Source organism: Mustela nigripes, chromosome 7 (assembly GCF_022355385.1).
Source record: "Mustela nigripes isolate SB6536 chromosome 7, MUSNIG.SB6536, whole genome shotgun sequence".
NCBI classification, from domain to species: Eukaryota; Metazoa; Chordata; class Mammalia; order Carnivora; family Mustelidae; genus Mustela; species Mustela nigripes.
The window spans coordinates 139,913,528-139,937,987 of NC_081563.1; the positions used below are offsets into that span (position 1 = coordinate 139,913,528).

The 24,460-nt window shown below is 66.2% G+C and overlaps 1 protein-coding gene across 15 annotated transcripts in view; it reads right to left on the bottom strand.

The window, feature by feature from the left end:
- The window catches only part of KCNQ2 (potassium voltage-gated channel subfamily Q member 2), a 52,423-nt gene that overhangs the window by 3,438 nt on the left and 24,525 nt on the right, over nucleotides 1-24,460 (bottom strand). Inside the window, exons 8-18 of one of the 15 annotated variants that reach the window (XM_059407405.1) lie at nucleotides 23,525-23,619; nucleotides 22,230-22,259; nucleotides 18,944-19,012; nucleotides 16,053-16,082; nucleotides 12,291-12,344; nucleotides 8,804-9,027; nucleotides 8,107-8,212; nucleotides 7,674-7,805; nucleotides 5,571-5,678; nucleotides 2,908-3,031; nucleotides 1,473-2,204 (exon numbers count right to left, since the gene is read on the bottom strand). In XM_059407405.1, coding sequence (XP_059263388.1) covers nucleotides 1,512-2,204; nucleotides 2,908-3,031; nucleotides 5,571-5,678; nucleotides 7,674-7,805; nucleotides 8,107-8,212; nucleotides 8,804-9,027; nucleotides 12,291-12,344; nucleotides 16,053-16,082; nucleotides 18,944-19,012; nucleotides 22,230-22,259; nucleotides 23,525-23,619 — 1,665 coding nt within the window. In that variant the 3' untranslated portion in view covers nucleotides 1,473-1,511. Of the gene's footprint in view, nucleotides 1-1,472; nucleotides 2,205-2,907; nucleotides 3,032-5,570; nucleotides 5,679-7,673; nucleotides 7,806-8,106; nucleotides 8,216-8,803; nucleotides 9,028-12,290; nucleotides 12,345-16,052; nucleotides 16,083-18,943; nucleotides 19,013-22,229; nucleotides 22,260-23,524; nucleotides 23,620-24,460 lie in introns of all 15 variants that reach the window. The other 14 variants (XM_059407407.1, XM_059407404.1, XM_059407406.1 and 11 more) reach the window with 14 other exon arrangements.

The window sequence follows — 24,460 nt, forward strand, 5'->3', positions numbered from 1 at the left end:
TGCCCAGAGCAGGACCGGGGAAGGGGCAGCGCCCGCAGCCATGGCCCCACCTGCTCAACCGACACGAGTCCCCAAGGAGAGCCGCGGGACCCCAGGCCCAGAGCCCGGGACCCTTGACACCGCTTCCTGCGCGCTTCCCAGAGGACAGGAGCGACTCTGTTACTGGCCGCTTCCAGTCCCACTCGGGGCTCTCCCCAGAGGTAGCTTTCCGGGGACGTCGCTCCATAGCGGGCTTGGCTGTGCCCAGCCCTAGTGCACACGAGGTCACCGCCTCAGAGAGCGCCAGGTGACCAGACCCGTGGTCCCAACTGCCAGATGCCCACACACACTGACCGCTGAGGGCCCGGAAGGGAAACCACAGCTGCCGTCCCTGGGGCCAAGGGGCCTGCCCCAGGAGAGATGGGGGTCCCTGCTCCTTGAGGCCAGGGTGGAGATGGGCATCCTTGACTCTCAAGAAGTCCCAGGCAAGGGCCAGGTCAGTGGAGAGCAGGTGTGTGGACGGTCAGCTCCAGTGAGGACAAAAGAGGCTTCCTACAGGAGAGAGCTGCTTGAACCCTGCAGAGGGAGGGGACCCCAAAGCCCTCAAGAGGCTTCAAAGGGTTTTCCCAGGGCTTAAAGCATCACTGTCCCGCCCCGGTCCTGTCAAGGCCCCAGGGAGGGACCAGGGAGGCAAGACCCCCAGTGAAAGACACCATGTGAATCTGGTCACCAACCCACTGGCCCTGGGACCTGGAAACAGGAGCCCAGCCTGGCTGTGCCCCAAGCCACCCAGTGCGCTCCCTGCGCACGGGTCTCCTTTTGGAGCTGGTCGTGGCCTGGTGGCTGGTGTCCAGCCTGAGCAGAACAAACAGAACACGGGCGGCCCATCCCCAGATCTCCTATGGCTGTGGGAGCCTCTGAGGACCCTCTTCCAGAGGCCTAGGGAGCAACCCGCCCCCCAGGAGCCCACGCTGGGAGGTGCTGGGGCCTCACCTCAGCCCTTCCCGTCCAGGCCAGCATCCTGGACTCGGGACTGGTGCGGACCCAGGGGTGGGGGGAGGCGGTGCTGACCAGCAGCTCTCTGGAAGACGGCCCATCATGCACGCCTGCCGTGCAGGGACAGCGGGGACAGGGACCGAGGGACAAGGATAAGCCACACTCAAGGGGACAGCCGTACCTCCTGCCACCGCAGGCACAGGCCGTGGCTCCCTCCCCACTAAGCCTCAAGGCCCCGGCCCTCCACAGCAGCCGCCCTCACCGGCGCCCTGTGCCTCCTCCCCACTGCCGGGGGCCTGTCCTACGCGGTCACCCCCGCAGCACCCGCGCCAACGGTCTCACAGTGGGCACGGCCGGCCGGGCTGCCCCTCGTTAGAAAAGAAACTCTTGTCAGCCTTCGCCACGTGAGACCCACCCCCCCCCCGCCTGCTGTCACCCCCACAGGCCCCACCCGAGTCGCTCTGAGGAAAGGGCCCGGGAGAGTCGCGTCCGCACACCTGGAAGGCCGAGAGTTAGGGAGAGGCCGGCGGGCGGCCTCACTTCCGGGGCCCGGCCCAGCCCACGTCGCCGAAAGGGCCTTCCCCGGTGGCGGAGCGTGGCGGGGGCCCGCAGGGGGTGCAGAGGTCCGAGTCCGTGTCCGACTCGCCCTCCGCGATGTAGGGCCGGACTTTGGCGCAGGGTGCGGCGGCCGCACCGCAGCTGTTGAGGGCGTCCAGGTTCTCCTTGGACTGGGAGATGCTGAAGCCGCTGAACGAGCGCTCCAGCTCCTCGTGGTCCACCGACGGGATGGAGATGGACGTGTCGCTGTCCCGCAGGGCCCCCTCGTGCCTCAGGAACTCTGTGCTGGCCCGGGGCCCCCCGCTGTAGGCCGAGAGCGACCGCTCGTGGGCAGGAGGGGGCGGGATCCGCACCAGCGAGCCGGGGTCACCCACGGGGGAGGTGCCGTGGCCCTGGCGCGGGGGGCACTGCTGCTGCCACGAGGTGGACGGCGGGCACTGGGCCGGGGGCGCCGAGAAGTTCTTCTGGCCCGTGGAACTGGCTGAGCGGATAAGCTTGATGATGCAGGCGCCTCTGTCGCCGTGCTCCCGGCTGTCCTCGGGGCTGTGGTACGGCGGCGCGGGCTCTGGCTCCTTGGCCCCAAAGTAGGCCTCCGTCTCCGTCGGGGGGATGCCCATACGCTGCATGTAGATGTTCACCAGGAAATCCAGCTTCTTCTCCATGGACAGGACCTACAAGGGGAGCTGCTGGACCAGGCCTGGCGCTCTCCGGGCAGGGTGGTGGGGGGACCCGGGCCGCGCCGGGGATGTGGGGGGCCCAGGCTGCTCCAGGACGTAGGGGGACCCTGGGCTGCTCCTGGGAGGTGAGAAAGCCCTGGGCCACCGGAGGGCTCAGAAGGGGCCACTGCTGCGGCGTGGGCTCTAACACTCGCACCGAGACCACGGGCATGTGGGAACTTGGAAACAGAGACCCCGGCTGCCTGTGAGCCACAGTGCCGAACCCCCAGGCCTGCCGGGCGCACGGCTCTCCCCCCGGGCTGAGGCCAAGGAGCCCTGTCTCGTCTCTGGCCCCAAACACATTCCTCGAGCTTTGGGGTGCAGGAGGGCACGGCTCCCACACCCGGGCAGGGGGCCGCGCCCGGGATGTGGGGGGCCCAGGCTTCTCCAGGACGTAGGGGGACCCTGGGCTGCTCCTGGGAGGTGAGAAAGCCCTGGGCTACCCCAGCCCCCAGAGGTCCAGAAGCAGCAGGAAGCAGACACAGCAGCTTAGCCTCTGAACGCTCCCTGCAGTGTCTGGTCCCTTTGAGGAGCCCTACAGTCCCTTTCCTTCGCTCCCAGAAGCACGCCCCAAGTGCTTCTTACACACGGGCCCCAAGGACCCACTCCCCAGAGAGAGCTTTGACCCACCCCCGGAGCCCGTCTCTGCGCCTCCTACCTGCTTCTCCACTTTTCCCAGCCGCCCCATCATGCTGGGGTCCTCGGGCAGCTCCGCCTCGGCCGGGCCCTTGGTGCGGTCCTTGTCGGTGATCGCCGGGCCCCGCCCCACGATCTGGTCCACTCTGCCGGGAAGAGACCCCAGCCCCCAGCATGAGCTCGGGTGGGTGCGGCGGGGCCTGTGGCCCTCTCCTCCTGGGCCAGGCCACAGCCCCCCAGGTCCAGGCTCCGGGCTGAGCCCAGAGCTGACTGGGGTGCCACCAGGGTGCCGGGACAGGTGGACGCGGGGCACCTGGTCTCGCCCCGCTCGCTGAACCTGAGGGGCCCCCCTGCCGATCCAGTGGGCTGGCACATTAGGAAGGAGTAAAGTGGTGGGGATGGGCGCCTCGAGCCCCCCAGGCCCCCTCTCCCGTGCCCGCCCCACCCCTGAGCTTTACTCCTCCATAATGTGCCATGGGGTCCTCAGCGCAACGGGGGTCAGGGTCGGGCAGAATCCCACGTGTGCGGCAGGAACAGAAGCAGACATGACAAGAGCCACGGCTCCATGCACACGGGACAGGGTGGGGCACAGACGGACAGGAACCCGCCAACGCACAAGGGAGGGGCAGACAGAGCCACTGCCAAACGGGGGTCCATGAGGTGCTTGCGTGGGGGCGATGTGTACGTGTGAGCGTGTGTGCACGCGAGCCCGTGCGAATGCATGTGCAGAACGCAGCTGCGCTCGGCTCCAGGGCACGACTGGCGACAAGACACACAGGTTTTCTAGAGGGAAAGGGGACCCAGCACAGTCCCTGCGGAGCAGAAAGGGCCACCGGAGGGCTCAGAAGGGGCCACTGCTGCGGCGTGGGCTCTAACACTCGCACCGAGACCACGGGCATGTGGGAACTTGGAAACAGAGACCCCGGCTGCCTGTGAGCCACAGTGCCGAACCCCCAGGCCTGCCGGGCACACGGCTCTCCCCCCGGGCTGAGGCCAAGGAGCCCTGCCTCGTCTCTGGCCCCAAACACATTCCTCGAGCTTTAGGGTGCAGGAGGGCACGGCTCCCACACCCGGGCAGGGGGCCTCGACTCAGCGTCCTTCCACACCGACAGGCTGCCCTGTCTGCCTCTGGGGGGGAGTGGGGCTCGGTGGGGCTTTTCCTGCCGTTGCACGAAGCGGAAGGGGGTGGGGAGCCGCGTCAGCCACGGTGCAGCCTCATGCCCCGAGAGCCGCATGCGCCACGGACGAGGAGCGTGGGGGGGGCGCTCGCCGCATGCACCACGGACTGACGAGGAGCGAGGGGGGCGGGCCTCAGACTCCAAGCAGACCCGGTAGGGAGCGGGCGGGGAAGCGCTCTCTGGTGTTTCCGGGCGTCTGCACAGGCACCGGTGCTCAGCGCCTTCACCCCTGCCACATGACGGGCCGCCTGCCTGGCCGGTCCCGTGGGGAGCCTGGAGCTGCCACGGGTGGGGGTCTGGAAAGGGACATCCAGGGGGCCCGGGCCATCCCTCCCCTGGCCTCAGGCAGAGGAGTGAGGTTAACCCCATGTGCACACGCCGTCCTTCTGGCGCCTTCTCTGGGTGACCCTGTGTGTCCTCTGGCTGCAGTGGTCCAGAGGCCTGGGGGGCCCTGAGAGCCGCAGGACCTTTCCAGCTCCTGGCCTGAGGATTCAGCCGCTGCCCCCCGAGCAGTGCACGAGGGTGGTCTTGGGTGTCCAGGCTGCAACACTCTGCGCTGCCCTGGGTCAGGCCTACCCCCTCCCCCAGGGACTCCCTTCTCACGGAAGAGCCACCGGGTGGAGACGACCCGCGTGCCGACCCTCGGCCTCACAGGTGGAAGTCCTGGCACACGGGGAGGGCGAGGCAAACACACAGTCCCTCCACCAGCCAGCTTGGCCAGCATCCCTGCTGGTCTCCGGGATGCCCTTGGGCCCCTCTGCCCTCCTCCCTGCCCCCGGGGGCTCTGCTCTCCCCCAGGTGACCAGACCCGCTCCGGGGGCATAGGTCACAGCGGTCCTCTGAACCGTCCCAGGGAGGCAGAAGGCCCTGGAGCTTGAACTTCACTACAGAAACTTCTGCTAGCTCACCACCTAACCGTGCCCTGGCCTTCCTCTCTGCCCGTGAGCCAGGGCCAGCTTCGATGATGCTAATTCTGATGGTCGGAAATAAAGCTCCAAGGTCTCGGGCTTTCCCTGGGAGCCTCACCCAGTGCTGGACGCCTGGCAGGACATTCCCACTTAGTCTCCATGGAGTTTCAAGGAAAGAGAAGCAACAGGACCTACTCAGATCTATGGAGCAGCCCAGGTCAGCCTGAGGGGAGGGCATCAGGGGAGAGCCCCAGAGGGGCTGGGAAAGTCGCCACTAGCCACTGAGGCCCACAGCTCTGAACACACTGGATCCTCGTTGGGGCACCCCTTTGCTTCTGGCCCGGAAGCGTCCCCCAGGCAGACACCACGCAGAATGTTCGTGGAAAGGAGCTCCTGTGGCAAGCTTCTCCAGAGCCTAACAAGAGGAACAGCTCCAGGGCCCCCTGGCCCGTCCCCCCCCCCCCGGGACCCCGGGGGCACCACCTTCCCCTAGTGCTGCTTCATGGGGAGGTGCAGGACAGGTGCTGCCGTCATGTGGCCTGGGGCGAAGGGGGCTGGCCATTCCACAGAGACAAGGCGGGGAGGGTTGGCGTCCTGACCTAGGTGAGTACTGGGGTGACTCTCTCGGAGGGGCCGTGGGTCCTTTGGTGGGGTACTTCTTGTGCCGGGGAGTTGAAGGGGGTGGGGGGCCCACAATCATATCTATCCTGGCGAGCGAACAAGAAAAGAGACACCAGCAAACGCATCGTGAGGAGCACGGAAGGGGAGTCGGCGGAGGGGCGCCCCGCACGCGGCGCAGGGACCACCACGCTCGCCTGGCCAGGGCGGCGCCCGATCTCTCCGGGGCCCAGCTTCGCATAGGACTGGGGAGCCGCGGCCTCACAGCTTAGCCCAGCCCGCCCGGGCCGGCCGGGGCGTGCACAGGAGCCACCGCCGCCAGCGCACGGGCCCGAGGACACCGGCCGTGGATAGCCGTGCGGCTCTGCCGGCGACAGGGACATCCTGGCTCCCTGGGCCCGTTTGTGTGGCATTTCCAGACAGAAAGGGAAGTTGAGGACAGAAGAGCCTGGTGAACCAAATCAGCCTCCCTGAGATGCGGGGCCAGGCCCAGCGGCCAAGACCCTGCCCTGCTCTCACACATGTGTGTGCACACTCACACGTGAGCACACACACGGGTCTGCACTGTCCTCGAACACTCGCACGCATACTCGCTCACACACATTCCATAGATTACGCACGCGCAACCGCAGACACCTCTGTCCACACACAGCACAGGTCTAGCTGGTGCTCTGGGGGGGATGGTAAGTGATGGGTTTCCTGGCCATGGCCCCTGTGGAAGAAGGGGTCACCACCCCGCCAGCTCCCCGCCCCACAGAGCAGCTGCGGGTCCAGAGGGACCCCTGCCGGGCATTCCGCTGCAGGACTGGAGACGTCCCCCACGGCAGGCGTTCACGGGTCTCCCCAGAAGGAAGACTTCCGTCCTGCCGTGGACTGGGGAGCTGGATGGACTTACGACTGTCCCTCAACTGGCCAGACCTTCTCCCAGCCAGGGCCCAAGATCCTGGGGGCAGACAACCTACAGCAGCCCAGTTTAAGGGACCAGGGCCGGGGAGGGAACGTTGGCAGAACCGTGGGACCCACTTCAGGAGGGACCCAACAACAGTCCCGTGGGCTCCTCCCAGACCCTGCAAACACATGTCCTCACACAGGCTTGCTTAAATGTGGCGGGGGTGCACAGCTGTGCGCACGTGTGTACTTGGGGTACTTGTGTGTCATGGAGGTAGTGAGTGCATGTATGTGCGCACAAGGCTGAGAGTGGCTGTGTGTGCATGTGTGTCTGTGTGTCCGTGCATACACGTGTGTGTCAGTCCGCGTGCAAGGGTATCCATACGTGTGTGCCCGTGGGGGTGCACCCGTGTGCGCCTGTGCCCTGCGTGTGTCCACGTGCATATGCGTAGCTATCTGTGTGCTGGCATGCGCGTGCATGGAAGCCCAGAGTGAGCCAGCGGCCTCGCGCGCGCACGGCTGCCTGTGAGCAGAGCACTGCGCCCCGCCGTGCCGCAGCCCTGCTTCCTGCCAGGGGAGGGGGAGCCCCGTGCGAGGCCAGGGCATGGACGAGTCTTTCTGCTCCATGGGGCGCCCTTGCTTCCCGACAGGGCTCAGGACCCTGCATCCTCATCCCCAACACACACATGCACACGTGACACGACACACGCAGAGGCACATGCGCACACGCACACGCATGCAGAACATGTGCACGCACGTGTGCTCCCGGCACGCACACACACATGCGTGTGCACACACGCTCCCGTGCGGGCGACCAGATGCCTGGAGACGTGCGCTCACGTGTGTGTGGTCACACGACGCGCATGTGCACACGCGTGAGCGGTCACACGACGCCTGTGCGCACGGGCAGCGTGAGGGCACCCACACATGCACGCTCACCCCCCACAGCGGGGGCGGGAGGGGGAGGCGACACAAATCGTCACACAGACCACACGAGGACACAGTAGGACGCCCGCACAGGGCCGGCACGGGGCTGGGGGTGGCAGCAGGCAGCGCTGACCACCGTGTCCCCCCTCTGCACCCCCACACTACATTTCACCCCATACTGGCCCCTGAGAGACGCCACTCCACTGGGGCCACACTGGCTTTGGCCCAGACGGACCCCCAGGGCCAGGCAGGAGGGGGTGCTGTCTTGCCTGGACTGCAGGTTTTTGATGCGGGACAGCATGTCCAGGTGGCCGGCCGAGTACTGCTCAATCACGTCCATCACGTCGTACGGCCGCAGGCTCTCTTTGAACTTGCGCTTGGACACCAGGAACCGCATCACACTGGGGGAGCACGGCCGTGAGCCCTGGGCCGATGCCTGCCCTGGGCCCTCCCACCTCCCACATCCACCGGCTGTGCTGCCACGATGATCCGGGCCCACCCACCTGCCAGATCCACAGGCCACGCCCAGGCCTGGGGTGCAGACAGACCCTCGCCCCCGGGGTATGCAGGGGACAGCTCTGACAGGGGCCGGTGCGCGGGAGCCATCACCAGCTCCCAAAGGACCCAGAGCCCAGGGACAGAGACCGCACCCCTCCTGGACTCCGCAGGGAGGCCCCTTGCCCTGGACACTGGGTGCCTCACCACACGGCCCGGATGCTGACTTTGAGGCCCGGGGTCAGATCTTCCGTCACAAACTCGCAGTTGCAGCTCTTAATGTCTTCTGCGATGTCTTCCCCGGGGAGGCTCGCTTCTGGGTGGAAGGACACGGCCCATGAGGGGCTGAGCTGCGCCGGGCACCGACGTCAGCGGCGGCGTCAGGAAAGCCCCGAGAGCAGCACCCTGCGCTCTGGAAACCCACCCTCTGTCCCGCCGAGGCCCCAAGAGAGGCCCATGGGATGGCTGAAAAGTGGACGGACGGGCAGACCCATGGCTATGGCCGCAGGAAACAACGGAGCATCAGCCCGCCAGAAACCGGCGTGAAGCCTGATGGTGGCCCGGCGTGGAAACACCTGGAAGCAGGTGCACACAGCATGTGGTTCCACATGTGGGAAATGTCCAGAACAGACTGGCAGTGGCCAGGGGTGGGAGGGACTGCTGGCGGGCACGGGTCTCCTCTGGGGCATGGAAACCCCTAGAACGAGAGAGGTGATCTGGGCTGTGCCGTGAATGTGCTCACGGCCGCGGAGCTGCTCGCTTGAAAGCGGCCGCTTTCATGTTACGTGACTTCACCTCAAAAAGAAGAAAGGGAAAAGGAAGCTGCTGCTCAAAGAGGCTACAGGGCACTGAAGGTGCCCGGCGGGGGGCAGCTGGACCGCGGGAAGCCCGCAGCCTGACCCACCTTCCGAGTTCTGCCGGGACGCCGCGCCCTTAATCCGGAAGGCCTGCCTCGCCCGGCTGCGGTCCCCAAAGCTCCAGCTCTTCGGCACCTTGCTCGGGCTGTCCTCCAGACTCTGGTCGGCGCTGGGAGACCGCCGGACGGTCGGGGCCTGAGGGGACCCCTTGCCCTTGGCAGCCACACCTCGGGGGCTGGAGAAGACACGGTCTTTCAAACTGACCTTCTGACTGCTCCCACGAGGGCCAACAGGTGGGCGGACAACACAGAAAGACAGCAAGAGAAGTCACTCTGGAAGGAACGCGCACACCCCACTGTCCGTTCACCGCGGACGCCTACACGTGGAGGGGGTGGTGGTGGGGACACAAGGAGCGCAGGGGGTGGGCGCTCCGAGGGCCACTCAGGGACTCGGCCTGGCTGGGGAGGGGTCAGCGGACACTTAAATCACTTTCGGTGCTACGGGAAGGTGCCAGGGTCCTCTCCACACGGTCCTGTCCGGTCTCCCTCTCCAACAGCGTGCCTCAAACACCGTGCAGGTACGGCTTCTCCCTGCACACCTTCTGTGGGTCCCACCAGTGGTTCCCCTGCCGGCCCCTCCATGCCCCATCCCTGCCCGCGAGCCTCTTCCCCTGCCGCCTGCCCCAGGGTCCGGAGGCCAAGCCCCAGGAATCACCCGGAGGAAGGGTCTGGGCCAGGAGCGGGAGCCTGGGAATCACGGAGGGGGCAACTGTCCCCTGTCAACTCTGCAGGGCAGACCTGTCCAGCCCTCTTGCCCCAGGGCCAACACAGGCCCCACACCCACACACAGGAGGTGTCTGGGGACCGCAGTCCCACACCACCAGAGACACAGAGTAGACAGGCTCCCTATGCCAGCCGCCTCGCAGGAACAGACCCTCTGGTCCGAGGCCACAGTGGGGGCAGGGAGCAACGCTGGCTGGCCAGCCGCAGCCCTGTCGGGGTCCCCAGGCCCCCACCCCCGGGCCTGTATCTCTTGGAAACTGTGAAGTCTGGCACCCTCTGGGCCACAGCCAGGAGGCAGGAGGGGGTCACGATGGTCCGGGAGCTGGTCAGGCCCAGGGACCTGGGGGCCACTGGCCAGTTTCCACTGTCCACAAGCAAGGCTCTTGTGACCTGCAGACCTGCTCTCACCCAGCCACAGGCAGGAGCCGCAGAACTTCCTGAGACAGCCTCTGAGGCAGGCCCTGCGCTGCCCCGGGGTATGGGACAAGCTGCCCAGGGTCTCTCCTCTCACTGGGAAGCTGCCATCACGTGCTGACCCGAGACCTCTCCAGACCCCGCTGTGGCTCCCCCAGGTCAGCCGCCTCCAGCAGCCCCAAGCAGGACCCACAGCCAAGACAGGCCCCTCGGACGGCGCAGACGTGAGTGGGCCATGGAGAAGCGGCCAGCGGCCTGGTCTGTCCAGTCTGGACGCTGTAGTCCCTGCCCTCCCCCCCGGGCAGCCGAGATCATCCGTCGGCCGGACCGAAGGCCTCGTGGGGTAGCCCCCAAGGGCAGGCAGTCGGCCTCGGTGTGCGTCGCACTCAGGAGTGGGGTGGGCTTCCGCTGGCCCAGCTCACTGGCCCCAAGTCTGGAACAGATGTGCCCAGCACGAGGCCAAGAATGGGCAGACAGGAGCCGAGGGCAGCCCAAATCCAGGTGCCCCGGGGCCCTCGGCACAGATGACCTTCTCCTTCCCAGTGGAGACCAACATCTGGTCCGGGGAGACCATAAGAAGCAATAGCCTCGCCTAGCCCCCAGCAGCTGGACCCACACAGCTGCCCGAGGACGGAGCCACAGGAAGGCCTTGCTGTCACAGCGGCTGGAATGCCCGGGCTGGGGAGGGGCACTTGGCCGGAGGAGGCCACCTTGCGGATGGCCTCGCCTAGCTCAGCCGGCGGGTGCCCTGCCCACTAGAGCTGCCCCCCACCCAGGGGCACACACAGCTCCTGTCCCCGCAGGCGTCAAGGCAGGGCTGCCCTAACCTCATAGGCCAAGGACAGAAGCAAACGAACACGAAGCATGGGGTTCTGGCCGCCTGCTTGGGGAAGAGCACTCGGCGAGACCACCGTGTGTGTGGAAGGGCACTTTCCGGCATCCACCCTTTGGCGTTCACACAGGACCAAGGAGAACGTTCAGGAGGGTCCGGGGGTAAGCCAAGCCCCAGGCTTTCCTCCCCCGCCTGCCACCCCGTGGCGGGATTCTAAGGCCCGGGGCCAGCTGCGCAGGGACGGGGCAAGGGGAGGCCCCGCCTGCCATCTGCCACACCCGGGTCCGCACAGCCAGGTTCAGCAGGGAAGGGGCAGCCGGCATCCACAGGAACGGCCCTGCCCTCACGGACCACTGGACCACGGATGCCCAGGGAAAGTGCGACGGATGCAGTGACATTCGTGGGACTGGCACACAGCAAGGCTGAGCTTGGCCTGGGCTCCTGGACTGGCTGTGGGCCCCGCCGGCCCTTCTGGTCCCCAAGCAGCGTGACCACAGCCCCGACCCGAGGGACCAGCCGGTGGCCCCACAAGCTCTGTACAAGCGCCTACCTCCGGGAGCACACAAGCAAGGTGGACAGGCAGGGGCAGGCAGGCCTCCGAGCCCCTGTCCGGGGGAGACTCAGGAGCATGCAGATGCAGGTGGACAAGCATGCCGCCGCCTGGGCCCCTGGGCCTGTCGACAGCCCCGCCCCCACCCGCCGCTCCACCACTGCTTCCGGGGCATGCAGGGGTGAGGGGGGGCGGCGGGCACAGCTGCCCACACGCTGCACTGCTCAGGGAGGGAGGCAGGCAGGAGGGAGACGGGCTGGGGGGACCCAGAGCAAGCAAGAGGACAGACGCTTCCACACACCCGACAGCAGACAGTGGACAGAGAGTGGAGATGCGGACAAGGGGCCCACGGTGCAGAGGGCTGGGGTGGGGGCGGATTTTCCCCCGTCCCGTGTCCAGTCCACCCTAAACCAGGCCTATGGGGGGAAGGGGGAGCCGAGGGTCTCCGGCTCTGTGGCGTGTCCGGGGAGCCCGGCACACACGGGATGGAGCTGCCTCCCGCAGGTGGGGCGGCCGGTTCGGAGTGGCCGTCCTCGGGTGCGTAGTAGAGGTGCTAGATCGGCGATCCCCAGGGAAGGGGCTCACCAGAGAGCGATGAGGGCCCCAGAGGCCACGGACGCCCGATCTGGGCGTCCGAGCCCCTGCCGGCCCCCCGCCTGCTCGGAGCAGGGCATCGTTTGGCTCGGGGAGAGAAGTATGTTGGTGCGGCCGCCACCGTTGGCGGGAGGCGGTTTGGAATCACGGGGGCGGGGGTGGGGGCCTGGCGCTCTGCGGCGGCCAGGGCCGCGGAGGCCGCGCTGCCAATCAGAATCGTGGCTGGTGGGGGGGGCCGGGGCAGGGGGCGCCGGCCTCGCCCTCGCTCATCTAGAACCTCTAGTAAGCAGAGTGTCTGGCGCGGGAGGGGGGTGGGGAGCCGTGCAGCAGGCGGTCAGTGCGCGCGGCTCGCCCCGCGGTACCTAGTGTGTCCGGGGCAGCATCCACACAGGGACTCTCTGCACGGTCTGCCTTTACTGCAAACGAGGAGAGCACAGTTAGTCCTGGCGCACGGGCGGACAGGACGCACGGGCCCACCCTGCGGCCGCGGCTCTGGGCTTGGGGTCCGCCCACCGCGCCCGCGTCCAAGCAGCGGCCGTGAGGGGGCCGCACAGAAAGTCTCCCGCCGGCCTGGAAAAGAAAACAGTGCCCTATTTTTGGAGAAAAAAAAAAAAAATCCTGTTTTTTTCCTCCAAAAATACCTTTTCCTTCCAGAGTTAGAGTTTTGGGCCATGTCTTTTTAAAGATGTATTATTTTTTGCTATATTCATGCCAACGAAAAAATAATACATGGGCAAGACTTTGCAAAAGGCTGGTTCTAGCTGGACAGGATTCCGGAAAGCACACATTTTAGAGGAAGAACGTGCAGTCTGGTGTCACAAACCAGTCACCAAGGCTTCGCCAGGCCCTGCCGGCCGGAAGTGGCCTCAGTTTACCATGGAGGGAAGCTCGGGAAGGCAGCCTTGGGGACCCTGGATCTAAGTGGACTGCCGACATCGGTTCCCCTGGGGCTCTGTGCCGAAGCCCTGGGCCAGCCCGGACCGCTGGCAGCTCTTTGGGCAAAGCCCCACCTGGGTCCACACTCCCTGCTCCCCAGAAGCCGACCCAGAAGGCCCTAGAGCCGTCTCTGCATGAGCTCAGGCACATTTCTAAGCAAAACTGAAAACCACACACCAGGACCTTCTGCTTTCCTGGGGTCTCCCTCCATCCTTCCGTCTGTCCCTCCGTCCCCCACCACGGCTGCTGCTCAGATGGCCGCCCTCACACTGTGGGGCCAAGGAACCAGACACGCCGACCACCACTCTCAGAAACCAGCCCCGGGCCTCCGTGCCCAGCATCCACACAAGTAAATGCTGGTGGCGCCTGCCTGTGTCCAATAGGACCTCAGGGTAAGGACACACTCTGCTAATCCCACAGGGTGAGGTCCAGCCATATCAGCAAATGGGCTCACCTGGGGACAAGCGTCCATGTGACTCAGTACCCCAGGCCCATGCTCTCCACTGCCCAGCAGCCCTGGCTGCTCATAGAAACCCCTCAAATTTGGGGCAAATGCTCTCTCCCAAGGCACACCTCACGTCAGCCACAGTTCCACCACAGCCGGAGACGGGACCCTCGTGCCCTCTCCTCCCAGGGCTCCGCAGGCCAGCACGCGGCCCCCACCCCCAGCACCTGGAGGCTCTGTCCAGGGAAAGAGGACATCAGGGGATGGTCTCTGCCTCCAACACCTTAGAAGGGCCCCAGCTGTGAGCAAACCCCAGCCAGCTTTGCTGCCTTCAAAACTCCCTGCACAGACACGGGGCCTAGACGCATGACCCAGGGCGTTCCGAGGCCCGACAGCCTGGGGCCTGGCTCATGGCACTTAATGAAACTGAAACAGCCCCATGTGGCCAGTGGCTCCTGGGCTGCCAGAGCCCACGGCCCTCCCTGAGCACGGCCCCATGGGCTCCAAGGCGCGAGGCTCAGGCCCTGTGTCTGGACCCCAGCCTGGCGCTGGGCTCTTCCTGCCCACAGAAGCCGACGGCAGAGTCCCGGGAGTGGCGGGCAGGCAAGACCGGGCCTGGGGTCCACGTGGGAGGAAGAGGCGCCCACAGACACTCACCAAGACCAGACTGAACGGACGGGCACTCAGACACGGCACGCGGCTGCCGCCGGCGAGGGGGGACCCACACGGACAACGGGGCAAAGCGGCTGGAGGACGGGGTCTCCTCCAGGCACGGGGGGGGGGGGGGGAGGGAGAAACAGGGGGGGGCAGAGGGCAGAGGGCAGAGGGCAGGTCACAGACACGCCCAGAGCAGCGCAGCCCGAGCAGCCTGCCGCCCACCCCACCCCTTGACCTGATCCAGGCGGCCTCGGCCTGACACCAGCACAGCCACAGCGGGTCCTGCGGAGCCGAGGACCCCCCATGGCCGGGGCGCATGCCCGTCAGGACCCCAGACCAGGAGGGCGCCTCGCGGCAGCTGGCAAGAGTCTCCGCGCCCGCCCCATCCGCCTGCCCAGACCGGTCAGCGGCAGTGGGATCCTGGCGTGCAGGCGGCAGGCGGCGGCCTGGCCACGACCGCCCAGCACCACACACCGGAGGCAGGGGCACACCCCGTAAGCACTTCCCAAAGCAGGGACCCCTGCCCGGCAGCTCTGGGACAGGCCCAGCCTCTCATGGCCCCGGTGACAGAACAATTTCCTGCCTCCCTGTTACGCACCGGCTGCTGGCAAGGGGGTCTGCGGCTGCCCCGGGGAGGGGACAGGAACGCCACCCGCCCTCACCCAGCTAACAAGAGTGCCTCGTGGGGTCTCAGCCCAGCGTCCGCCAGGAGGAGGGCCGGGCCAGGCTGGCCCTTGGGGAAGCCGCTGGGTCACGGGCAGGCAGGGACACACGGACACACGGGGAGGAGACAGAGGAGCGTGTGCGGAAAGCGGGGGGGGGGGGGGGAGCCACGGAACGTGCCGCAGAGCCCGGGGGGGCTCCCGCGTGTCCTCACCTTGAGTCCTGCCTTCAGGGTCAGCCACCTCCTCCCCAAAGACAGACGGACGTGAAAGGACCGAGAAGGGCAGTGACAAGGTTAAAGGCACTTGGGGGGCAGGCAAGAGTGTCCGAATTGGGGGGAGGGCAGGAGAGAGAGAGAGAGAGAGGCTGAGACAAGGGCCGTGGGGGCCACGAGAAGCCGCACCAGGCCGGGGGGCCTCGGGGGGACGGGGCAGAGCCATGGGCCCGCCTCCCCCGGGCTCAGGGTGTGGCGCGGATGCACCGGGGGCCCGAGGAAGGGGGAAGGGGCAGCCCCAGGACCCCCCACACTCCAGGCCGAGCTCGGCATGCGTTCCCCCTCCACCCTGACGGCGAGCACGGCGCTCTCCATGCCGGGGAGAGCAGCCTGGACCCCGCAGCTTTCTGAGCCGCTGTGAGGGCTGGTCCCCGTTGATCCTCTGGCCGGTTGGGGGCCCCTCCTTGTGATTCCAGACACGGGCTCAGTCCCCCCGGGGGCACTCGGGGGACGGGGGAGGGCAGGGCTCAGCCTGACTCCAGCTCCACAAACAGGGGGCAGCTGAGTCACCGACGGTCCAGAAGGATGGAAGGCAGTGGGACTCTGGCTCGGGGTCGGGGGACTAGACTCAGGCTGCGGCCTGCGGACAGGGTGCCGGGGGGACCCCAGGCTCAGAGGACTCAGCACAGTGACACACACGCAGGCTGGGCTCCCTCAGGCTTGAAAGTCATGAACTAGCCGGGAGTTTCCCTTGAACACGGGCCAGGGGCAGATAGCTGTCCACCCTTCACCCGCGGGGACGGCCCCGCGCAGTCCCTGCGTGGCCTGGTCCCTAATCAGCTCGACAGCTAACCCAGCTGCAGAGGCTAGACAAGCAGCACTCATAGAGCAGGGGCGTCTGTCTCCACCGGAGAGGTGGAACCCGGGGCCAGAGTGGGGGCGTTCGCCGACACCCTCCTGCCTTAGGGCCCCGGGGTGGGCGGGACGGGGGGCAGCAGTCCCTCCCTGTCCACCCTGGAGCCACAGGACAAGGGCACTGAGCACAGGCGAAGTGATTAAAGGGCCCAGGGCGGCCGGCAGTGTCCAGACACACATTTCCACACGTGGGCACGCACAGGGCCCCTGCTGACACGCAGTGAGCAGACACGGAGGGACCGGCACCCGGCACAGCCGCGAGCCCGGGGCAGCAGGGGACAGGCAGGCACTGACCTGGGAGACGGCTCCGGCTGAGGCTCCTTCCTTTAAATAGAAGCGACAAGACGGTGAGCAGTTGGCCCGCCACGTAGACCCCACCACACAGAGGGCCCAGTGGACCTCCCGTGGCACCCACCACGGTCCACGGCCCCACCCGGCCCCCACCTGAGGCCCACCCACCCCGAGAGCCCCCGGAGCGCCCGAGGAAGCAGTCCTGCAGGAGACAGGGAGTTCTGGAAGTGGTGACAGCCCCGGGTTTTAGTGAGAACCACCAGCGTTAGGTCCCGGAGGAAGCGAGTGGAGACGGGAACACGAGCGACATCCGGCTTCCACGGTCCCCATTCAGGACAGGCGGCTGCTCTGGTCCTCCTTCGGGTCGGAGGGTCACGGCCCCGGGCCCATGCTCTGCCCATCCTGCCCGTGGCCTGATGGTGCCTGACATTCATCACGACAGCAGCGGGAGGGTGGCGCTGGGACCCTGCTCGGCCGATCCCTGGGACCACACCAGGCTCTTCGGCACATGTTGGAAACCTTCACAGAGCATGTGGTCTCTGATGCTGCTGGCAGAGCTCCGTGTGACCCAGGAGGCAGGAGGGTGCGCCCAGACTTCCTGCGTAGGGCTGCGGTCCCTGAGGACTGGCCCCAACCTCCTGGGCTCCCTTTGCCATGACGTCCAGGGACACGGTGTGCAAAGGCCTCCACGGGAACCCCAGCCCTGCACTGCCCCATCCCGCAGCCGCCCTGAGCCCAGCCACCAAGAGCTGCCCTGGATGCCCTCAGCCCAGCCCAGGGCATCCCTGCACATCTTCTGGGACCACAAATCCGGTGGCTTCAAGCAAGGCAATTCCCCTCTCAGTCCGGAGGCCGGAAGTCAGAAATCGGGTGTTGGTCAGCAGCAACCCCCTCCCTGCCCCCAGGGCTGGAGTCCCCCTGCCTCTCCCAGCCCCTGGGGCCCAGGCGCTCCCAAGCGCTCGTCGTTTTGGGTCTCTGCCTCCTTGTCACATGGCTTCGCTCTTGTGTCTGTCTTTTCAGGACAGGGGCCACTGGACCTAGGGCCACCCTAATCCAGGAGGACCTCGTCTCAGGGTCCTGAACTCCACCTGCAAACCTTCCCTTTCCCCAGGTCAGGTCCCATTCACGGTTCCAGTGCGTGGACATACCTTCTGGGCCACCCTTCAACTCACTAGTCTGTGCTCCCTTACATCCCAATCCCCCAAAGTCTTGACCCAGGACAGCACCAGCCAGCCCTATGTCCAAATGTCAATGAGAACTCGGCAGCTCAGAGTCCGGAATCCCAGCATCCCGGTCACCTGACCCCGGTGTGAGTGAGACTCTGGGTGGGATCCTTCCTGGGGTAAAAGTCCTCCCCAGCGGGGGACCTGTCATCTCTAGAAGGCCAGTGACCTGCTCCCAAAACACAACAGGGCAGACATACCGTCCAAACGGGGAGGAGTTGGGAGGAATAAAGGTCACCGCTACCCAAAGTCTGAGACCCAACGGGAAACCCCACTTGGCGATAAATGCCTTAGTCACCCCAGGAGCCCTGGGACCCAGGCCCAGCCCCACGTGGGTGAGGCTCCATCAGCCTCTTTCCAGCCTGCAGGCCCCCAGACTGCCCTGCCTTCCTGCCGTGGTCGGTCTCCGTCCCTGCCGGCCGGGAATGACATTTCTGAGGCTCCGTGGGCCGTATACATGCCTCCACACACACCCCGGACCGAAGCCCCGTGCAGGAGGGTCTCCGCATCTCCTCCGGGTGACCAATTCTACTCCCCTAACCCTAACCCAAACCCTAACCCCGACCACCCATGGAGCTTTCCAGCACGGCCACCCAGCCGGGCCCGTGGCCCCTTTCCAGAGCAAGCGTCCCCCCAGCCCACCCGCTGTGTCCCTAACTTAGAGTCCCTGTGGCCTGGACCGGCCAAGGCACCAAGTCTTCCCGCGCTGGCTTCTCCGCTCAGTTCTTTGAATTCCCCTTCTCTGCCCGCTTTCCATAAGCAGAGGGGAAACCAGACGACATTTTCCACACCAGCTTAGAAGCCGGGCACATCCTAGGTCTGCTTTCTGGCCCACACTGTCCCAAGGTCCCCCTCGCTGTCTGCCCCTGTCTGACAGGAGTGGCCGTGTCCCCAGGAGCACTCAGTTCCGCACCGCGGGACTGTCGCAGCCGCCCCTCGGTCCCAGGAGCAAGAGCTGCACCCGCTGGCCAGACGCCAGAGCACAGGCGCTTACACGGCAGGGTGCCGCGCTCTGGTTCCTGCCTCCCCAGCTGCTGGTGCCCAGGCTTGGGCTTGGGCCACAGCACCCGCATCTCTGCCTCCCTTCGTGCGGCCGTCTTTGCTGCCTCCTCTACGGACAGTCGTAGCTGGACTTAGGGCCGGTGCCGACCCAGAAGGATCTCATGTTGACCCCTTTCCTTAGTAACGTCCGCAAAGACTTTTCCAAGGAAGGTTTCGTGTCCAGCTTGCAGGGTGGACCTACCTCGGGGGGGCAAGTGGGTCCTTGCTCACCTCCCACGGCACCTCTTCAGAGGCGGCAAGCCACTGGGGGCAGCCCTTGGCATGGGGCCCCCGGCGGCCATCTCTCTGTCCACTCTCCTGCTGGGTCCCCCTCCCCCACACAGCCGGCTCTGTGCTCCCCACACTCGAGTTCCAGAGTTCACGATCACAAGGAACCAGCAGGCACCAGAGTGGGTGTGACTGGCCACTGCTCTGAGGAGATGCGGGGCAGGCTCTCCACCGCCCATGCTCACCCCCAAAACAGCAACCCTCTGGGGACGGGAACCTCCACCGTGTTGGCAGAACTGGAAAGACACCAGGATCTCCAGACCCCAGGGCATCCGGTAGCTGCCGGCCCCTGACCGGGGTCCCCTCGCAGGACGGCGCCCAGCCCAGAGCCCCTCTGCTGACCTGAAGGTGAGCCCGGATTTGCTCTTAAGGTTCCGCAGAAGCTCCAGCTGGTTCAGGGGCGGGATGAGTCTGCGGCGAGAAGAGACTCAGTGAGCTCCTGCCTGCCAGAGCCTGGGGGACCACACCCGGCTCTCGCCAGCATCCACATCACACACAGGCACCTGTGGTGGTGATGCTGGGGCCATGGGTGCGGCCTGTCCCAGGCAGGGGGAGGGGGAGAGCTCCCTGGCCCTCCCGAGCCGCTGGAGGCCATCTGCACGCTCTGGGCTGCGCCTCTCAGGGGGCCAAGGCCCTGAGGTGAGCACACCAGCATGCTCCGCCCCCAGACTGCCCATGGGGAACGGGAAAGGGGGCCAGAGGTCCCAGAAGACAGGCTGGGGGGCCCTTCTACCCTCCCCTCTCCCTCTCCAATCCCTGAACACCTCCAAGGGGCAGTACAGCACCCTTTCCTGCAAAGCAACGCCCTCTGCGGAAGTCAGGGCCGGGGCCAGGGTCCTAGGAAAGGGCTTTGTCGGGAGCGAGAAGCCGGCTCCTGGTGTGATGAGTTGCCTGGGCGGCTGGAGGAAAAGCCCCTGCATCCTTGGCCAGCCCCGCCCGGCTCCACGCCCCTTCCCAGGCCAGGCCACACCCACCCAGGACGCACTCTCGTCCGGCCCCCACCCAGGCCTGCAGCCCCACAGCGGCCCCTGGGCAGCTCCAGCCAGAAGTCCCACGGAAGCCAAGAAGGTAATTAATTCCTCTCCTTGACACCAAGGCCAGGGACATGCAAACCCTGGGCGGTTCCTGGGGGACCCCCAGCTGTCCCCACCTCCAGCCACAGGACTAGGGCCCCTCAGGGGGACTCCAGCCTGCTCCCGACATCTGGGGCTAGTTCTGTCCCTCACCCAGCCTCCGTCGGACTCAGGCCTCACTACTGCCTGCCCTCCAGACACTTGTCATCTCATTTTAAGCAAACACCCCTTGTCCGACTAGACCCCGGCCCTGATCTCCCCTTCTGGATGCAGCCCCCACCCGGCTGACGCCCCGTCACACTCTGTGAGCTCCCCACCCCGCTGTGACCCCCACCCTCTGTGACCCCCCACTCTGCTCTGACAACCCCACTCGGCTGTGACCCCCACCCTGCCATGACCCCCCCACTCTGCCCTCAGCTTTGGAATTCCAAGCAGTCCTTTAAAACCACGCTCAAAGACCCCCACCCAGCTGCAGCCCCTAACCCCGTCCTATCTATCCTTGACCCTGGGGACGGCTGACCCACCCCAGCCCAAGGGGCCTCTGTCCAGCATCAGTGTCTTAAGCCTCTCCCTGGTGTGTGTGTGGGGGGGGGGACAGCACCTCTACCCTGGGGGCTCAGCCTCCCCTGCCCCCAGGTGTCTGCCTCCTCCTCTCTCTGCCCACAGGCCTGGCCGGACCCTACCCTGACCTCGTGGGACATCACTCGGAGGCTCCCCAGTGCCCCCAGAGTCAAAGGATTGCTGGTCCCCTGAATCCATGGCACGGATGCCAGCTTCCTAGTGCCTGGCTTTGCTCCAGCCCCTCCACACCCCTCCTAGCCCGGCTTCCTGACGCCAGTGCCCCCCACTCTGCCCTCAGTCACTGTGATCTGCCCTCAGTCACTGTGGTCTGGCCTAGCTCAGCTCCCTCTGGAGGAAAGCCGGGTTCCTCCTAGGGGCACCCCGTGAGCTCTCTTGCCTTCCCCTCCCCTGCCCCCCCCTCCTCCAGGCCCAGCCCAGTCCTAGCGGGTCAAGAATGAGCAGGAGGTGAGGGCAATCAGGTTGGCTCACGTCACCAGCCCAGCAGAGGCCCCAGAGCTGGACACGGGGACAAAACCAGCCTCTCCACTCCCCTCAACCACCCACCCACGGGCCTGCAGCAGAGACCGCGGACAGCACCCCCTGTTCAGCACATACACACACACACACACACACACACACACACACACACACACACACGGGTCCGAGTGGGGGGGCACGCAGATAGGATGTCATGCCTTGGACACACAGCAGCAGGGACAGAACATGGACGGGCAGGGCCACCGCAGGGGCGTGCACACACCACACACGAGGGCCACGCACACAGCCCCCATCACCTGGAGGGCGGTCACGGAGGACGAGGGTGCAGCGTGCCGACGGGAGTAGGGGACGTGTCAGGGGGCATCCCACAGGAGTGAGCAGGGGCTCCTAGGGGACAACTCTCGTCACCCAGGCCGAGGTGGGGAGGGGCTGGGACTGGCTGCAGAAGATGGGCCAAGGGAGGCTAGGAAGAGCCTCAAGCAGGGTCCCTCCAAGTGCTGGGGCAGCCTGGAGCCCGAGGAGCCCAGGGCCAGCACCCCAGGGAGGACACTGCCCCCCGCCCGCCTCCTCCTCTGCACGAAGCCTCTGGGGCAAACGGCCAGTAAACGGCAGGTGCTGGGGAGGAAACACCCGGGGGCTGTGCCCCCCACTCCCATCTGGGAAGAGGGAGAGCGGTCTACACAGCCCCCACGTGGGGCACCATAGGCCAAGAGCTTCTGCCCGGGGAGCCCAGGCTCGGGCTATGCGGGGAGATTGTGGACCCTCGCTCTGCTGGCCTGTGTGCGGATGCACTCATCCCGCATTGTCCGTCCCCGTCCCTCAGGGAAGGACCTACAGAGGGGCTGTGCTGTGCATGGGGAACGATTTCCTGTAGGAGCTCAGCACCCCCACTCTGGGCAAGTGAGCCCCTTTCCTCCCTGCGGGAGGAGTGAGACCTCTGCATCCCCCCGCCCCCGCCGGTGTGGACAGAGTGACCGGGGACAGCACACAAGGACCCCAGGCTCTCAGCCCTTCCAGGTCTAGAGAGGGAGCCCAAGCAGCGTCAGAGGCGAGCCGCCTGCTGGGAACGGGGTGCCCTCCCCGGCCGGAATGGAGGAAGCCCCCGTCCCCACCAGCTCAGTGCCCTGCATGAGAGGCCAGCGGGTGAGGCCGGAGGGGCGGGGAGGGACACGGCTCCGGAGACGCGGCAGGAAGCAGGACAAGTTGCAGAAGACAAGGGAGGACAGACGGCTCCAGCCCAAGAAAGCAGCTGACGGGGGCGGGGGAGGTCAGAGAAGGAGCCGGGCTCCAGGCAGGGACCATGGAGGAGCAGGGCAGCGCCGGCGCCCGGCATGGGGAACACAGGCTGGGGCACGGGTGCGGGGGTGCTGGCCGGCAGCCCTGCTCTGCAGACCGGGGGACCCGGGGAGGGGGGCTCCGGGGCAGCCCTGTTCCAGCCCCAGACACAGAACCACCACACCACACCACACACGCTGTCCGGCCCATGCATCTCCTACCTGGAGGCCCCGTAGGTTTGAGTTTGCGAGCTTTCAAGTGTTTTCACACACACACAAAGGGGAAGGAACGGAAATTTTAAAAGAACGGGATAAGAAAAAGAAAATGAACCAAATGGTCAAGGAAAGTGGGGGAAACAACAGAACAAAGAAAATTAGCACAAAGTCCACCCTGCTGAGGACCGAGGGCTGGAACGCAGCGCTGGGAAAGCCAGAGCCTGTGGCACTCCCAGAAAGGTGTGTGCCCGGAAGTGGAATATTCCAGAAAGTCCCCGGGGGAATGGTGGGGTCACACGCCCTGGCCTGGTGACGCGTCTCTGTAGGGGAGAGGCAGGGGCAGGACGGGACAGCCCCACCCTGTCTGGCCGTCGCTAACCTGGGGTCCTCAAGGGGTTGCTGCCCAGCCAAGAGCCCTACCCCAGCTGGCCATCAGCCCACCCTCCGGTGAGGGCCCTGGGGGGGGACCTCTAGGGCAGGCAAGGGGCACCCTCGGGCTGGGGAGCCCCAGGGCTCAGCTTGCCCCCCCTGCCCCCACACGCAAGCCGGATGGGGTATATCCCAAGGGCCGTGGGCCATTTCACCTCAGACCTTGTTCTCCACCAGAGCCTGGCACAGACACACCCTGGGGGGCCACGCTCTCTTTCTGGGCTGCCACCCGCCCTCGAGAAAAGGTGGAAAGTTGCGTGCTGGCAACCCCGGGGCCTCGGGGGCCACTGGCTCTGCCTGCACCAACGGCTCCCCGTGAGGGCTTCCCGGCCCTCCGCTCCCACCAGAGGGCACCTGCCAGGGGTCTGTGTGCTCTGTTCTGTGGGGCGGGGGGTTCAGGGGGTGACGGGCTCGTCCCTGCTGCCCTGGGCAGTGCCCTCTTGGCCCTGGAGCCTCAATAGGGCCCTTCCTCAACACAGCGACCCTGGTCCTCGCTGACGGGCAGAGGGTCACAGTTACCCTTCCACTTCCCAGGCTCTGGGGCCGGCCCTGCCGGGGCTCGGTGCCAGGCTGCGGACCCCGAGAAGCTCTCGGGAGGGCCGGTCTCCGCAATGCCCACAACACAGCGCGACCGACAGCAAGGAAGCTAAGCAAAGGGGCGGATGGAGGGGAGAACCACGAGCTATAAAACAAAGAACAAAATTAATGCTGCGGAATAAATCACACACAGAACTCCTCGAAAAGTATACACATTGTTAAAAAAAAAAAAAAAGAAAAATTAACGAAAATCATGAACAACCAAAAGATGGGGTTTCAGAACAAACAAAATGAACCCCAGGCGATGCAGCGGATGGGGCGGCGGCGGCGGGTACCTGTACATGGGCACAGTCACCGTGCGCTCGTAATACTGCCACGTGGAGTGGAGGTCCGTGCGGGACAGGTTGGTGGCGTAGAACCTCCAGGCCGACTGCAGAGGGAAAGGGGTGAAGGTCAGACGCCTCCCCGGGTGCCCAGCCCCTGCCAGCCTCGGGGACCCTGTGTCCGGCGCACACGCCTGTGCAGAGCCTTCCGGGACCCGCCTCACCTGCCGCTGGCGGTCACTCCTGCGCTCCCCGCCCACAGGCGGGCCTCACGCCGGGTGCACACAGGGGTGACCCCAGGAGCCCGGGCCAGGGGCGGAGCAGGGACACGCGCTTCGGTCCTCCCGAAAGCCACGACCCGGGCGCTCAGTGAGGGAGAGGGGCCTGAGTGCAGCCCTGGCTGCTGGGCCCCAGACTGTCCTCATCTGGCCAGAGCTCCCGCCCCCGCTGGTTTTCAGTCCTCACCGCGGTGAAACACACAGATGCGCCATTTCAAGGTGTGCGACTTGGGGCAACGGGTGCGCGTCCACAGCCGCCACGCAACCACCGCTGGTCACCGCTGGCCCCGGAAAGCTCTGCGCCCGCCAGCCCGGGGCGTCCACCTGCGCCCCCCCCCCCCCGTTCCCGACGTCCCCTCAGCACGACCACACCACACCCGGCCTTCGGGGACCAGCTTTCATCACGACGTTTGCAAGGCCCGCCCGTTCTTTCCAGGTTCGAGTGACGTCCCCTCGTTCGCAGACGCCGTAATGGGTTCTTCTGCAGGAGGCGCGGGTTGTCCTACTGCAAGGAGCGCCGCGGCGAATGTCCTGGCGAAGATTTTGGTTGAACCCCGGTTTCCAGGTCTTTGGGGTATGCACATGGGGGCGCTGCCGGGTCCTCGGGCAGTGCACCCTGAGGGCCCAGGCTCCCCGGCTCCGGTTTCTCCGCACCCACCTCTCCCGTTTT